The following is a 14,938-nucleotide window of genomic DNA, read 5'->3' as shown; positions in this document are numbered from 1 at the left end:
GGAGTCAGAGGTCATGGGTTCGAATCCTGGCTCCGCCATTTGTCAGCTGTGTGACTGTGGGCAAGTCACTTCACTTCTCTGGGCCTCAGTTCCCTCATCTGTAAAATGGGGATTAACTGTGAGCCTCACGTGGGACGACCTGATTCCCCTGTATCTCCCCCAGCTCTTAGAACAGTGCTCTGCTCATAGTAAGCGCTTAACAAATACCAACATTATTATTATTATTATTATTAACGACGGGCTCACAGTCTAATCGGGGGAGAGGTACTTCCAGCACCTCTCTAGCATTTACCAATAGCACACACATGCTTTTTTTTTAAATCTACAGTTTAATTTTTTTATGGCATTTGTTCAGCCCTCACTATATGCCAGCTAGTGTACTAAGGGGTAGGGCAGATACCAGCTAATCCGGTTGGATACAGTTCCTTTTCCTCATAGGGCTCACAGTCCTAATCCCCATTTCACCGATGAGGTAACTGCGGCACAGAGAAGTAAAGTGACTTGTCCAAGGTCACACAGCAAACAAGTGGCTGAGCTAGGACTAGAACCCAGGTCTTCCTGACTCCCAAGCCCGAGCTTCCTCCTTCAGGCAATGATACTTCTCAATTTTCTATTACTATTACTACTGCTATTTCAGTTTGACGCTCAGTTTTCGATTACTTCCATCAACCTGTAATTTATTTTGGGGTGTGTGTCTGCCTGTGTCCGTGTATGTGTGCGTGTTTATTTCCCAATCGATGGCAAACTTTTTGAGGACAGGGAAAGCGTCGACTAAGTCAGTTGAACTCATTCGAGCGCTCAGTGCCCCTCTAGACTCTACGCTCGTTGTGGGCAGGGAATGTATCTGTTTTTTGCTATAACGTCCTCTCCCAAGCGCTTAGTACAGTGCTCTGCATACGGTAAGCGCTCGAGAAATACGACTGACTCAATACGGCGTTCTGCACCCAACAGAGCTCAATAAGTACGACTGATCGATGGAATCCAGTATAAAAGGAGGCTTGTGGGGAGTTTTCGTGCTTTCGATTGTATTTATTGAGCGCTTACTATGTGCAGAGCACTGTACTAAGCGCTTGGAATGGACAAATCGGTAACAGATAGACAGTCCCTGCCCTTTGACGGGCTTACGGTCTAATCGGGAGTTTTGTGTGCTTGTGTGGGGTAGAGTGGAGGCCTACTCCTTCGAGCGTCTCTCGGTAGGAGCTTATTTCATTTCATAGGCAGGAAGGAGCTTTAGCAAACAATCGGTGGTATTCACTGAAAGCTTACTCTGCACAGAGCATTGTCCTCTACGCTAGGAAAAAACCAATATAATACATTTGCCAGACCCGCTCCTGGACCATAAGGAGCTTGCAGTCCACGGCAGGAGACTGACATGAAAATCACACGTAGGGGAAATAGTACAGGGTAAGGATAAATACAAGAGTGCCGTGTGTCCGGGGTGATTATCAAGTTGCTTAGGGGGTAGTTCTTTAAGTAGAGAAACAGCATGTCCTCGCGGAAAGAGCACCGGTCTGGGATTTAGAGGACCTGGGCTGTAATCAGTAATCCTACTGCGAACTCACCTCCTCCAGGAGGCCTTCCCAGACTGAGCCCCCTTTTCCCTCTGCTCCTCCTCCTCCTCTCTCCCGCCCTCTGCTCTCCCCCCTTCCCCTCCCCTCAGCCCTGTGCATACTTTTATATATTATTTATTACCCTATTTATTTTGTTAATGAAGTGTACATCCCCTTGATTCTACTTATTGCGATTAGGTTGTCTTGTTCTGTTCTGTTTCGCTTTGCTTTTCGTTTAGACTGTGAGCCCGTCATCGGGCAGGGGTTGTCTCTATCTGTTGCCCAGTTGTCCATTCCAAGCGCTTAGTACAGTGCCCTGCACATAGTAAGCGCTCAATAAATACTATTGAATGAATGAATAATCCCACCTCTGCCACTCACCCACTGTGGGACTTGGGGCAAGTCATTTCACTTCTCTGGGCCTCAATTTTCTCATCCATAAAATAGGAATTAAATATCTGTGTCCCTTCCTTCTAAGAGTGTGAGCTCCATGTGGGGCAGGCACTGTGTCCCACCCGATTAACTCGGATCTATCCCAGGGCACAAAACAACGCTGGACACATAGAAAGCGCTTAACAGATGCAATAATAATCCTTAGGAGCTTAGAAAGCCCTAATTCAATAGTATTCAATAGTATTTATTGAGCGCCTCCTATGTGCAGAGCACTGTACTAAGCGCTCGGAATGGACAAGTCGGCAACAGATGGAGACGGTCCCTGCCCTTTGACGGGCTCACGGTCTGATCGGGGGAGACGGGCAGACGAGAACAGTGGCGATAAATAGAGTGGAGGGGAAGAACGTCTCGTAAAAACAATGGCAACTAAATAGAATCAGGGTGATGGACATCTCATTAAACAGAATAAATAGGGCGATGACGATATATAGAGTCGAGCGGCCGAGTACAGTGCCGAGGGGGGTGGGACGGGAGGGGGGGAGGAGGAGGGGGGAAGGGGGGAGAAGGGGGTTTTAGCTGCGGAGAGGTGAAGGGAGGGGTAGAGGGAGCAGAGGGAAAAAGGGGGGAGCTCAGTCTGGGAAGGCCTCTTGGAGGAGGTGAGGAGCCTAATGCAGGTCAGGGTGCGCTGAATGGTTGTAAACTCTCTAGAGTCACGCTTCTTTGAACAAGCCAGTCAGAGAAATATCCCTAGAAGGAAAAGCAGAGAAGCAGCATAGCCTAGTGAATAGAGCACAGGCCTGGCAGTCAGAAAGATCTGGGTTCTAATCCTGCCTCCGCCACTTGCCTGCTATGCGATCTCGGGCAAGTCATTTCACTTCCTCTCTGGTTCAGTTACCTCTTCGGTAAAACGGGGATTGAGTGTGAGCTCCATGTGGGGCGGGGACTGTGTCCTACCTGATTAGCTTGTATCTACTGCAGCGTTCAGGACAGCGTCTGGCATGTAGTAAATGCTTAACAAATGTTATAAAAGAAAACAAGGAAAAAAACTCCCAGGGGCACGAGATCCAGAAGTTCTAAATACCGCTTCCCTTTCATTCGATCAGTTGTATTTACTGAGTGCTTACTTTGTGCGGAATACTGTACTAAACACTGGGGAGAGTACAATGGAACGACGTCAGAGAAGCGGCGTGGCTCAGTGGAAAGAGCACGGGCCGGGGAGTCAGAGGTCATGGGTTCTAATCCCGGCTCTGCCGCTTGTCAGCCGTGTGACTTTGGGCGAATCACTTCACTTCTCTATGCCTCGGTTTCCCTCAACTGTAAAATGGGGATGAAGACTGTGAGCCCCACGTGGGACAACCTGATCACCCTGTATCCTCCCCAGTGCTTAGAACAGTGCTTTGCACATAGTAAGCGCTTAACAAATGCCATCATTATAATTATTAATATAATAGAGTTGGTAGACACATTCGCTGCCCACAACAGATTTATAGTTTGGAGGGGAAGACAGACATTAATATCAATGAATAAATTACAGGTATGTACGAAAGTGCTGCGGGGCTGAGGGAGGAGTAAGGAAATAAAAGGAGCAAATCAGGGTGATGCAGAAGGGAGTGGAGAAAGAGGAAATGAGGGTTTAGTCAGGGAAGGCCTTACTCTCCCGTCTGTGGATTAAAATATTTATTAAAGCATTTGAAACATTATCTCATTAACGCATTATCCTTATCCAGCATGGGCTCCTCCCACAAGCACGGGATTTTGTCAAACCAACGGAACTGTCGCCTGGCGGCAAGATGTGTTTGGGATTTCTTGAGCACCTATGGGGTACAGAACACTGTAATGTTAATGTTGGTGTTAAGCGCTTATCATGTGCCGAGCACCGTTCTAAGCGCTGGGGTAGACACAGGGGAATCAGGTTGTCCCACGTGGGGCTCACGGTCTTAATCCCCATTTTCCAGATGAGGGAACTGAGGCACCGAGAAGTGAAGTGACTTGCCCACAGTCACACAGCTGACAAGTGGCCGAGCCGGGATTCGAACCCATGACCTCTGACCCCAAAGCCCGTGCTCTTTCCACTGAGCCACGCTGCTAATCAATCAAGAGAAGCAACTGAGCACTTTGTGCAGATTAATGTACTCGACATTTGGAAAAGTACAGGAGAATTAGTAGACGCATTCCTGCCTGCAGTTATCTTACAGTCTAGCAGAGATGCAGACACTAAAATAAATTAGTAGAGAGAAGCAACAGAGTTTAAAAGACATATATAATTGCTACAGGAATGATTACCCAAGTGCCTACTCGATGCAGAAGTGTTCAAGTGGCAATAGTGAGAGAAATACAGTGAGGAGATGAGTGATTAATCAGGGAAAGCCTCCTGGAGGAGGCATACTCTCCCTAGCGACTCGGTGGAAAGAGCCTGGGCTTCGGAGTCAGCGGTCATGGGTTCGACTCCCGGCTCTGCCACTTGTCAGCTGTGGGACTGTGGGCAGGTCACTTCACTTCTCTGGGCCTCGGTTCCCTCATCTGTAAAATGGGGATTAACTGCCAGCCTCACGTGGGACGACCCGATGACCCTGTATCTACCCCCGCGTTTAGAACAGTGCTCTGCACATAGTAAGCGCTTAACACATACCAACATTATTATTATTAATCCCTTGGCAGAGTATAATAGAGTCAGAAAAAAGCCCTCAAGGAGCTTAGAGTCTACCAGGAGAGCCGGAGGAAAAAATAATTTACAGATAGACTGCAAATCTGTGAGGCCTACCATATTTTTAGTGTTAATAAAATCTCTTCCGCGACATCTTCCTTAAGGAAGCCCTCATTTCCTCATCTCCCTCTATCTTCTGTGTTGCCCTTGGATTTGGATCTGTACCCTTTAAGCACTTGATATACGCGCCACCCTGAAGCAGCGTGGCTCAGTGGAAAGAGCCCGGGCTTGGGAGTCAGATGTCATGGGTTCGAATCCCAGCTCTGCCACTTGTCAGCTGTATGACTGTAGGCAAGTCACAACCTCTCTGTGCGTCAGTTCCCTCATCTGTAAAATGGAAATGAAGACGGTGAGCCTCACGTGGGACAACCGATTACCCTGTATCTATCCCAGCGCTTAGAACAGTGCTGTGCACATAGTAAGCGCTTAACAAATAGCACCACCATTATTATTTTTTTTTAAATGGCATTTCATTCAATAGTATTTATTGAGTGCTTACTATGGGCAGAGCACTGTACTAAGCGCTTGGAATGCACAACTGGGCAACAGATAGAGACCATGCCTGCCCAACGACGGGCTCACGGTCTAAACGGGGGAGACGGACGGCAGAGTCAAACAGAAAGAAACAAAAACAAGACAACATCATCAAGATAAATGATAATGTCGGTATTTGTTAAGCGCTCACTATGGGCAGAGCACTGTTCTAAGCGCTGGGGTAGATACAGGGTAATCAGGTTGTCCCACATGAGGCTCACAGTTAATCTCCATTTTCCAGATGAGGGAACTGAGGCCCAGAGAAGCGAAGTGACCTGCCCACAGTCCCCCAGCTGACAAGTGGCATTTGGTAAGCTCTTAGTATATGCGAGGCACTGTACTAAGTGCTAGAGGAGATACATGTAAATCAAGTCAGACACAGTGCCCGCCCCACACAGAGCTCACAGACTTCATTCATTCATTCAGTTCTATTTACCGAGCGCTTACTGCGTGCAAAGCACTTCACTAAATGCTAGGGCGAGGTCAATACAACGACAAACGGACACATTCCCAGCCCACAGTGAGCCCACGGACTCAATCCCTGTTTTACGGATGAAGAAACTCAGGCAGTTAAGTGACTTGCCCGGGGTCACACAGGAGACCCGTGGTGGAGCCGGGATTAAGACCCGTGGCGGAGCCGGGATTAAGACCCGTGGCGGAGCCGGGATTAAAATTCAGGTCCTTCTGACTCCCAGAAGGAGTTCTATCTCTTGGGCAACTCTGCCTCTCTGGGGATAGGTATGCTTATGTACCTATCCGTATTTATTATTAAATTAATGTCTGTACACTAGGCTCCTTGTGGACAATAATAATTGTGGTATTTGTTAAACACTTACTATGTGCAAAGCACTGTTCTAAGCGCTGGGGGATACAAGGTGATCAGGTTGTCCCACGTGGGGCTCACGGTTTTGTTTTTTTTAATCCTCATTTGACGGATGAGGTAACTGAGGCCCGGAGAATAATGATGTTGGTATTTATTAAGCGCTTACTATGTGCAGAGCACTGTTCTAAGCGCTGGGGGGGATACGGGGTCATCAGGTTGTCTCACCCAAGGCTCACAGTTTTAATCCCCATTTTACAGATGAGGGAACTGAGGCACAGAGAAGTGAAGCGACTTGCCCAAGGTCACCCAGCTGACTAGCGGCGGAGTCGGGATTAGAACCCGTGACCTCTGACTCCCAAGCCCGCGCTCTTTCCACTGAGCCACCCTGCTTCTCTGTGGTAGAAACCTATCTACCGACTCTGTTGTACTGCACCCTCCCAAGAATTTACCACAGGGCTCTTCATCCGGTAAATTATCATCGATTGACCGATAGACGAGAAAGGAAAAAACGGTTGCTGGTAAGCGCTTAAGCAGTAGGGATGTAAGTCATCGTGTACGGGAGTGGTGAGGTTGGATTTGGAGTACGTAAGTGCATATTTGCTGCAAAATACATACATCTTTCTGCTTTGGATATAATTCAGGATTAATAATAATAATAATAATGTTGGTATTTGTTAAGCGCTTACTATGTGCCGAGCACCGTTCTAAGCGCTGGGGTAGATACAGGGTCCTCGGGTTGTCCCCCGTGAGGCTCACAGTCTTAATCCCCATTTTACAGATGAGGTAACTGAAGCACAGAGAAGTGAAGTGACTTGCCCACGGTCACACAGCCGACAAGTGGCAGAGGCAGGATTCGAACCTATGACCTCTGACTCCCAAGCCCGGGCTCTTTCCATTGAGCCACGCTGCTTCTCGATTAAGAGCTGGATTAGTGGAAGGGGAATTTTCCTTCTGTTTTCCATGCGTTCGCCTCTGGATCGAAGCAGCACAGACCTTGAAGGATCTTCAAACGTGTTAACACCGTTTCCTCACGGAGAAGAGATTCCCGAACTTTTCCCGAAATCACTTGGCCGATAATCCTGCCCGTTCAAAGAACTGTCTAGATATTTCTAGAAGCAGAGAAGCAGGCTGGCTCAGAGAGGCAGCGTGGCTCAGTGGAAAGAGCACGGGCTTGGGAGGCAGAGGTCATGGGTTTGAATCCCGGCTCTGCTCCCTGTCAGGTGTGTGACTGTGGGCGAGTCACTTTACTTCTCTGTGTCTCAGTTGCCTCATCTGTAAAATGGGGATGAAGACCGTGAGCCTCATGTGGGACAACTTGATTTCCCTGTGTCTATCCCAGTGCTTAGAATAGTGCTCTGCACACAGTAAGGGCTTAACAAATACCAACATTATTATTATTATTGTGGGCTCTAATCCCGGTTCTGCCACTTATCGGCTGTGTGACTTTGGGCAAGTCACTTCACTTCTCTGCGCCTCAGTTACCTCATCTGTAAAACGGGGATTAAGACCGTGAGCCCTACGTGGGACAACCCGATTACCTTGTATCTACCCCAATACTTAAAATGGTGTGCTTGGCAAATAGGCACTTAACGAATACCATTATTATTATTATTATCATGATTATTCTTGTAATAGATATTTTATGCAAGTTTTTCTGGGTGGTCACTTGACTGCCTAGAAACAAGAAAGGGAATGTCTGTCTCTGCGATACACACACACACATACACACACACACACAGGCATTTATACATACATACATATGGACATATGTAGTATATAACATTTTATATACATATGATATCGCTTCCAGAGACTCGTTTTCCAAGAAAGCCGACAGGCACGTTCAGAGTCGAAAGGAAGAGAATACTTTCCAAAGATGAGGAAAGGAGGCAAGGATATTAATGATGGAAAAGTCCCGTTCTGGATCAAGATTAGGTTCCACAAATGTCAAATTGGAAAAGGTGTGAAGCTTCGTTGGTTTCTATCCAAAACCCCCCAAATTTCCGACGAATGGGTGCTTTCGTCTAGAGGGCACTGAGCTAGAATTTTCACTGTATTTTTCATGTCACATTGAATCATACCGATGCCTCATTTGGCATGTACGACACAGATGTTTTATAAATCTTATACATTTAGCAAAATTGTAAAAGCTGTATTTATAAAACACGATTTAACGAAACACTGACATTTCGATGCATTTAAATGTTCTCCAAGGGGGTGATGTTTCTCAATTTACCTTAATTCAGGAGTGTTTTGGCTAAAAATGAAAATCAATTGCATTTGAAAAAGTCAACCGGTTGAACTACTGTCTATGGCAGACCCCACTCAAACTGGGGAGTCATTAGTCAGTGATTTTCCTGTTTCAAATATAACAAATTTATTGTATTGTACTCTCCCAAGCACACAGTACAGTGCTCTGCACACAGTAAGCGCTTAATAAATAGCTTTGATTGATGGACAAGTGACAATCCCTACTGGGGCCCTAGTGCCTTTTCAAGGAATCACATTATCCAGTCCAGAAGCTCGTTTTATGCCTGCAAAATATTCACCGGAAATATACTGAGTAACCCGCGTGACCCTGTTTAAACTGTTACACAATCAAAGGAATAGAGTTGAGACAAGGCTGTGTAATGATCATTAAAGTAGGAGGTTAAATTCATTGTTTTGTGTCCTCATTAATCCTTTTAAGCAGCTAATTAAAAACAAAAGGCTCAAAACCCGAAGAACTCCAACCCTGTGGTTCCTCATTCCTTCCAGAGGTTTCTTAATGGAAACCATTATGTCTAACAGCTGAGGGAAAAGCCTAACAAAATGAAAAAAACCCCACAATTGTACTTCTTTTTTTTAAAAAATGGTATCTGTTAGGCCTTTACTCTGGGCCAGGCACTGTACTAAACTCTGGGGTTCATTCAAGCTAATCAGGTTGGACACAGTCTCTGTGCCATTTGGGGCTCACAGTCTTAATTCCCATTTTACAGATGAGGAAACTGAGGCAGAGAGTAGTAAAATGACTTGCCCAAGAGTTGAAAAGTAGCCGAGCTGGGATTAGAACCTAGGTTCTTCTGCCTCCCAGGTCTGTGCTCTATCCACTAGGCCATGCTCCTCTTCTTGGACTCGTTGAAGGTGGGGAGAGTGAGAGACAATTTGAGCAATTTGACAATTTGCACGGAGTAAGGGCTCGATCAATGGGTCATTTATCAGTGTTGGTATTTGTTCAGCGCTTACTATGTGCCGAGCACTGTTCTAAGCGCTGGGGTAGATACAGGGTCATCGGGTCGTCCCCCGTGAGGCTCACAGTTAATTCCCATTTTCCAGATGAGGGAACTGAGGCACAGAGAAGGGAAGTGACCTGCCCACAGTCCCACAGCTGACAAGTGGCAGAGCCGGGAGTGGAACCCATGACCTCTGACTCCCAAGCCCGGGCTCTCTCGAGCACTATGTGCAGAGTACTGTACTAAGCACTTGGAGGAGTGCAATACGCACGATTCGTTGGACGTGTGGGTGTTCTTGGAAAACCGTGAGCTTTTTGTCTAGTTATACAATGGTGATTAGTGGAAGATGATTTCCCAACTTTCACAAACAATATCCAAGCCAGCTTCCTGGGGATTAAGTACCAAAGTCAAGAGGTCTCAGCACAGAAAATTACATCTCTACTCCCAAACAGCCTCTTTCCAGCGACAGAGACTTCCTAATAATTATCATAATAATGATGGTCCCTGTTAAGTAGTTACTAAGTGCCAAGCACTGTTCTAAACCCTGGGGTAGATTTAAATTAGATTGGACACAGTCCCTGTCCCACATAGGGCTCACAGTCTTAATCCCCATTTTACAGATGAGGGGACTGAGGCACAGAGAAGTGAAGTGACATGCCCAACGTCACACAGCAGACGTAATAATCTTGGTATTTGTTAAGCACTTACTACGTGCCAAGAACTGTTCTAAGCGCTGGGGGAGGTACAAGGTCATCAGGTTGTCCCACGTAGGGCTCACGGTCTTCACCCCCATTTTACAGCTGAGGTCACTGAGGCACAGAGAAGTGAAGTGGCTTGCCCACGGTCACACAGCCGACAAGTGGCGGAGCCGGGATTAGGACCCACGGCCTCTGACTCCCAAGCCCGGGCTCTTTCCACGGAGCCACGCCGCTTCTCATGTAGTGGAGGCAGGATTAGAACCCACGACCTTCTAACTCTCAGGCCCGTGCTCTATCCATTAAGCCACGGTGCTTCTCCGCTTCCCGTGCATATCCTTGCGTAGAGCCTGAGCCCGCTGTGGAACAGGGCCTGGGTCCAATCTGATTAACTCGCTTTTACCCCAGGGCTTAGAACAGTGCTTGACACATAGTGAGCACCTAAGAAATACCATTACTAGGATCATTAACTTTAATAGTAAAAATCATATCCTCAGTAAAACTATCAGCTGGGTGTGGAGCTTGAGTTGAAACTGATGATAATAATAGTATTTGTTAATAATAATGATGGTATTTGTTAAGCGCTTACTTTGTACCAAACACCATTCCAAGTTCTGGGGTAGATACAATAATAATGTTGGTATTTGTTAAGCGCTTACTATGTGTAGAGCACCATTCTAAGCGCTGGGGTAGATACAGGGTAATCGGGTTGGCCCACGTGGGGCTCACAGTCTTCATCCCCATTTTACAGATGAGGGAACTGAGGCCCAGAGAAGTGAAGTGACTTGCCCAAGTCACACAGCGGCCAAGTGGCCGAGCCGGGACTAGAACCCAGGCCCTTCTGACTTCCAGATCTGTGTTCTGTCAACTAGGACATGCTGCTTCTCAATAAATATCAATGATTGATTGACTGAGTGATTGCAAGACCAGCTCTGTCTCTTCTGTCAATTCAAAAGTATTTATTGAGCGCTTACTATGTGCAGAGCACGGTACTAAACGCTTGGAATGTACAAATAGGCTCGCCCCGCCAAATGGCTTCCCTTTCTTCTGTCAAACTAACCGGCGACTTCACCGATTTCTTCCCCTCAAAGAGAAGTTTCTTCCTGAGCTGGTATGGGACAAACCCATGACCGTAATAATAATGTTAGTATCTGTTAAGCGCTTACTATGGGCAGAGCACCGTTCTAAGCGCTGGGGTAGGTACAGGGTCATCGGGTTGTCCCACGTGAGGCTCACGGTTAACCCCCATTTTCCAGATGAGGTCACTGAGGCACAGAGAAGTGAAGTGACTTGCCCACGGTCGCACAGCTGACAGGTGGCGGAGCCGGGAGTCCAACTCATGACCTCTGACTCCGAAGCCCGGGCTCTTTCCACTGAGCCACGCTGCAGGATATAACGATAGTGGTATTTGTTAAGCGCTTACTATGTGCCAAGCATTATACTAATCGCTGGAGTAGAGATAAGAGAGTCAGGCTGGACCCAGTCTTTCATGAAGCTCACATTCTAAGTCGGGGCGGGAAAACAGGATTGAATCGCAGATGAGGAAACTGAGGCACAGAGAAGTTGAGTGACTTGCCCAAGGTCCCACAGCAGGCCAGTGGCGAGGGAGAATTAGAACCCAGGTCCTCTGACTTGCAGGTCCATGTGCTTTCCACAAGGCCGTGCTCTTCCTCTAATCAGTCGATCAAACGATCGTATTTATCGAGTGCTTATTATGTTCAGAGCACTGTACTAAGTGCTTGGAAGGGTACAGTTTAACGGTTGTTCATTCCAAGCACTTAGTACAGTGCTCTGCACATAGTAAGCGCTCAATAAATACTATCGAATGAGTTAGTGGACATGTTCCTTGCCCACGATGAGCTTACAGTCTAATATAATTGACATGATACACTCTGGAGAATTTGGGAAGCTTGGACAATACGGTGTAATTTTTTTCCACCTACGTTTATACAGTATTTAATATTCGAAGTTATACTCCTAAATAAGATTTAGGGGCACCAAATACGAGATCATACCGAAGACCAATGGACTGAGAAATAAACTTACAATTTCACCCCTCTGGCCTTTTTCACCTCTGGGTCCCTGAAAGGAAATAAAGAGAAGATGTAGATGAGCCTGTAGATTTCAGCTCCTATTGTTGCAAAAGACATTACGGGACCTTTACAATACTTTTGGGATTTCTGCTAGTTTGATATCTTTTCATTAGACTGTGTCAATTTTCGGTGCTTAGTCTTTTTTTTTTTTTAAGTTAACTGTTGCAACGCCTCAGCCTCCGGTTGCATATTTAACTTAACTCCTGTAGTTTACCTTGCAATTGCAGGAGTGGGTGTGCAGAAGATAATCTCGGAGATCAAATTTTCCTCCTCTCTCTCCCTCCCCCCCTCCTCTACTTTTGAACTTCCACTTCAAAGGCAGCTTTTTCTTACGAAGAATAAATAAACTACCGGAGAATTGTCTCGGAGAAAGCCTATCTGATTTCACCACCACATAATTTGTTTAAAGACGCATATGCTTAGTATTATGAACGCGTATCGGTCCTGTAAGCAATGGCTGCGAGCGGAATTTAGCAGATTTATCTTAATCGATTGATCATTTCTTCGTGGCATTTTCTTGGTCAATTAAGGATTTCACAATTCCCGGGAGAAGGGCAACCTTTCAGTAATCAGTCCGGCACGTAGACAACTCTTCCATTTCTTCGGCGTGATGAACGGGCATCTCCCCAGACAATGCCTTTTAAGTGGGGAAGGCTAAGGAGTGTTAGAGAGGGAGGGTCCGGGGATAAAAATGATTCGAGAATTGGAAACAAGGCCCCGTGATGAAAGTTTGAAGGGATCGCTGTTCTTTCACCTACAGGAGAGAAGACTAAGGGATGATTTAATCATTGTCTTATCAGAGGATGTTCTGCACGTCTCCTTGAGTACCAGACACGAGGAAATGGACTTGAATGTACAACAGAATAGGTTGTTTGGGCATAAAGAGGAATTTCTAGGCCCTTGGGGTGATAAAACACTGGAACAGGCTCCCGAGGGAGGTGGTGACGTTCCTATCGCTGTAGATATTTCAGGGCAGACAGACACCATCAATCCTGAATGATTTAGCTATCTACCTGTCCGGTGGTGGCTGGAAAATAAACAGATGGTCTCGCGAGAATCCTGCCTATGATTCTAAGATTCCACGATTCTGATGTTGGGTTGGTTTTCTGACTGCAAATTCACTCATTCATTCATTCGGTGATATTTCTTGAGCACTGACTGTGTGCGGAGCACTACACTAAGCGCTTGGAAAAGTACAGTTCAGCAACAGAGACAATCTCTACCCAACGACGGGCTCACAGTCTAGAAATTCCCCTATTTCAATGTGGCACCCATCTTTTCTTTTCAACAAACGACAGAATGACTTCTTGAACTCTAGAAGCATTCTTTTCTCCTTCTTCATACTATATGCCCTCTAATTAAAAATTAAAATCCACTCTAAATGATTCCCCCAGACCATAAGCGATGCCATTTGTAATGGTGTTTGTTCAGTGCTTACTATGTGTCAGATACCGTACTTAGCGCTGGAGTAATAGCGATGGTATTTGTTAAGCGCTCACTACGTGCAGAGCACTGTTCTAAGCGCTGGGGTAGACACAGGGGAATCAGGTTGTCCCACGTGGGGCTCACAGTCTTAATCCCCATTTTCCAGATGAGGTCACTGAGGCCCAGAGAAGTGAAGTGACTCGCCCACAGTCACAGAGCTGACGAGCGGCGGAGCTGGGATTCGAACCCATGACCTCTGACTCCAAAGCCCGGGCTCTTTCCACTGAGCCACGCTGAGTAGACACAAGCTATTTGGGACGGGCACAGTCTGTGTCCCACGCGGGGCTCAGTCTTATTCCTTACCTTACCCATGAGGTGACTGAGGTGCAGAGAAGTTAAATGACTCTCCCAAGGTCACACAGCAAACTAGTGGCAGAGTCGGGATGAGAACCTTAGTTCCGTCTCGCTCCGGGCCTGTGCTCTATCTACTAGACCACATTGCTTCTCTACTGAGGCAGTCCAATATTCTGTTTCCGACAGTGGCCCCTGGACCAACCAATCAGTTGTATTGATTGAACGCTTACTGTGTGCAGAGCACTCTACTGAGATCTTCGGAGAGTGCAACACAGTAAGAATGTTGGTATTTGTTAAGCGCTTACGATGTGCAGAGCACTGTTCTAAGCGCTGGGGGAGATACAGGGTCATCCGGGTTGTGTAGACACATTCCCCTCCTACAACAAGCCGGATGGTCGTCTCCCTGATGGCGGCGGATACGCCGCCTCTCATTCGAGGGTTTTCCCCCTAAATCTCAAACTTTTTCTCCATTTTCCCATTATGGACTTATATTTGTCCAAATCCCTGACACTTTCAGGCTCAGAACTTCCCACGCGAACACATTCCGTATGCTCACATCCCGTGGTGATCAAATGTTTCCTTTTGTTCCAAGTTATTAACTGTGAGGCTGTGAATCCCTTGCTGGGCAGGCACTGTGTCCATCTCGATTTGCTTGTATCCATCCCAGTGCTTAGTACAGTGCCTGGCACGTAGTAAGTGCTTAATAAATACTATTATTAGTAGTAGTATTAGGTAGACATTGAGAAGCAGCATGGCTAGGGGCTAGAGCTTGGGCTTGGGAATCAGAAGGACCCGGGCAGCGTGGCTTAGTGGAAAGAGCTCGGGCTTGGGAGTCAGAGGTTGTGGGTTCTAATCCCGGCTCCGCCGCTTATCAGATGTGTGACTATGGACTAGTCATTTCATTCTCCGTGCCTCAGTTACCTCCTCTGTAAAATGGGGATGAAGACTGTGAGCCCCACGTGGGACAACCTGATTACCTTGGATCTCCCCCGGCGCTTAGAACAGTGCTCGGCACATAGTAGGCACTTCACAAATACCAGCATTATTGTTGTTATTATTATTATTATTATTATATGAAACCTGGCTCTGCCACTCATCTGCTGTGTGACCTTGGGAAAGTACCTTTACTTCTCTGTGCATCAATTACCTCATCTA

At 46.7% G+C, this 14,938-nt stretch overlaps 1 protein-coding gene across 2 annotated transcripts in view; it reads right to left on the bottom strand.

The window, feature by feature from the left end:
* COL24A1 (collagen type XXIV alpha 1 chain) overlaps window positions 1–14,938 on the bottom strand; it is a 481,357-nt gene that overhangs the window by 31,738 nt on the left and 434,681 nt on the right. For both annotated transcript variants that reach the window (XM_029063711.2, XM_029063709.2), the window contains exon 53: window positions 11,958–11,993. In XM_029063711.2, coding sequence (XP_028919544.1) covers window positions 11,958–11,993 — 36 coding nt within the window. The remainder of the gene's footprint in view (window positions 1–11,957; window positions 11,994–14,938) is intronic.

Source organism: Ornithorhynchus anatinus, chromosome 4 (genome assembly GCF_004115215.2).
Source record: "Ornithorhynchus anatinus isolate Pmale09 chromosome 4, mOrnAna1.pri.v4, whole genome shotgun sequence".
NCBI lineage: Eukaryota > Metazoa > Chordata > Mammalia > Monotremata > Ornithorhynchidae > Ornithorhynchus > Ornithorhynchus anatinus.
This window is presented reverse-complemented; position numbering and strand designations above follow the sequence as displayed.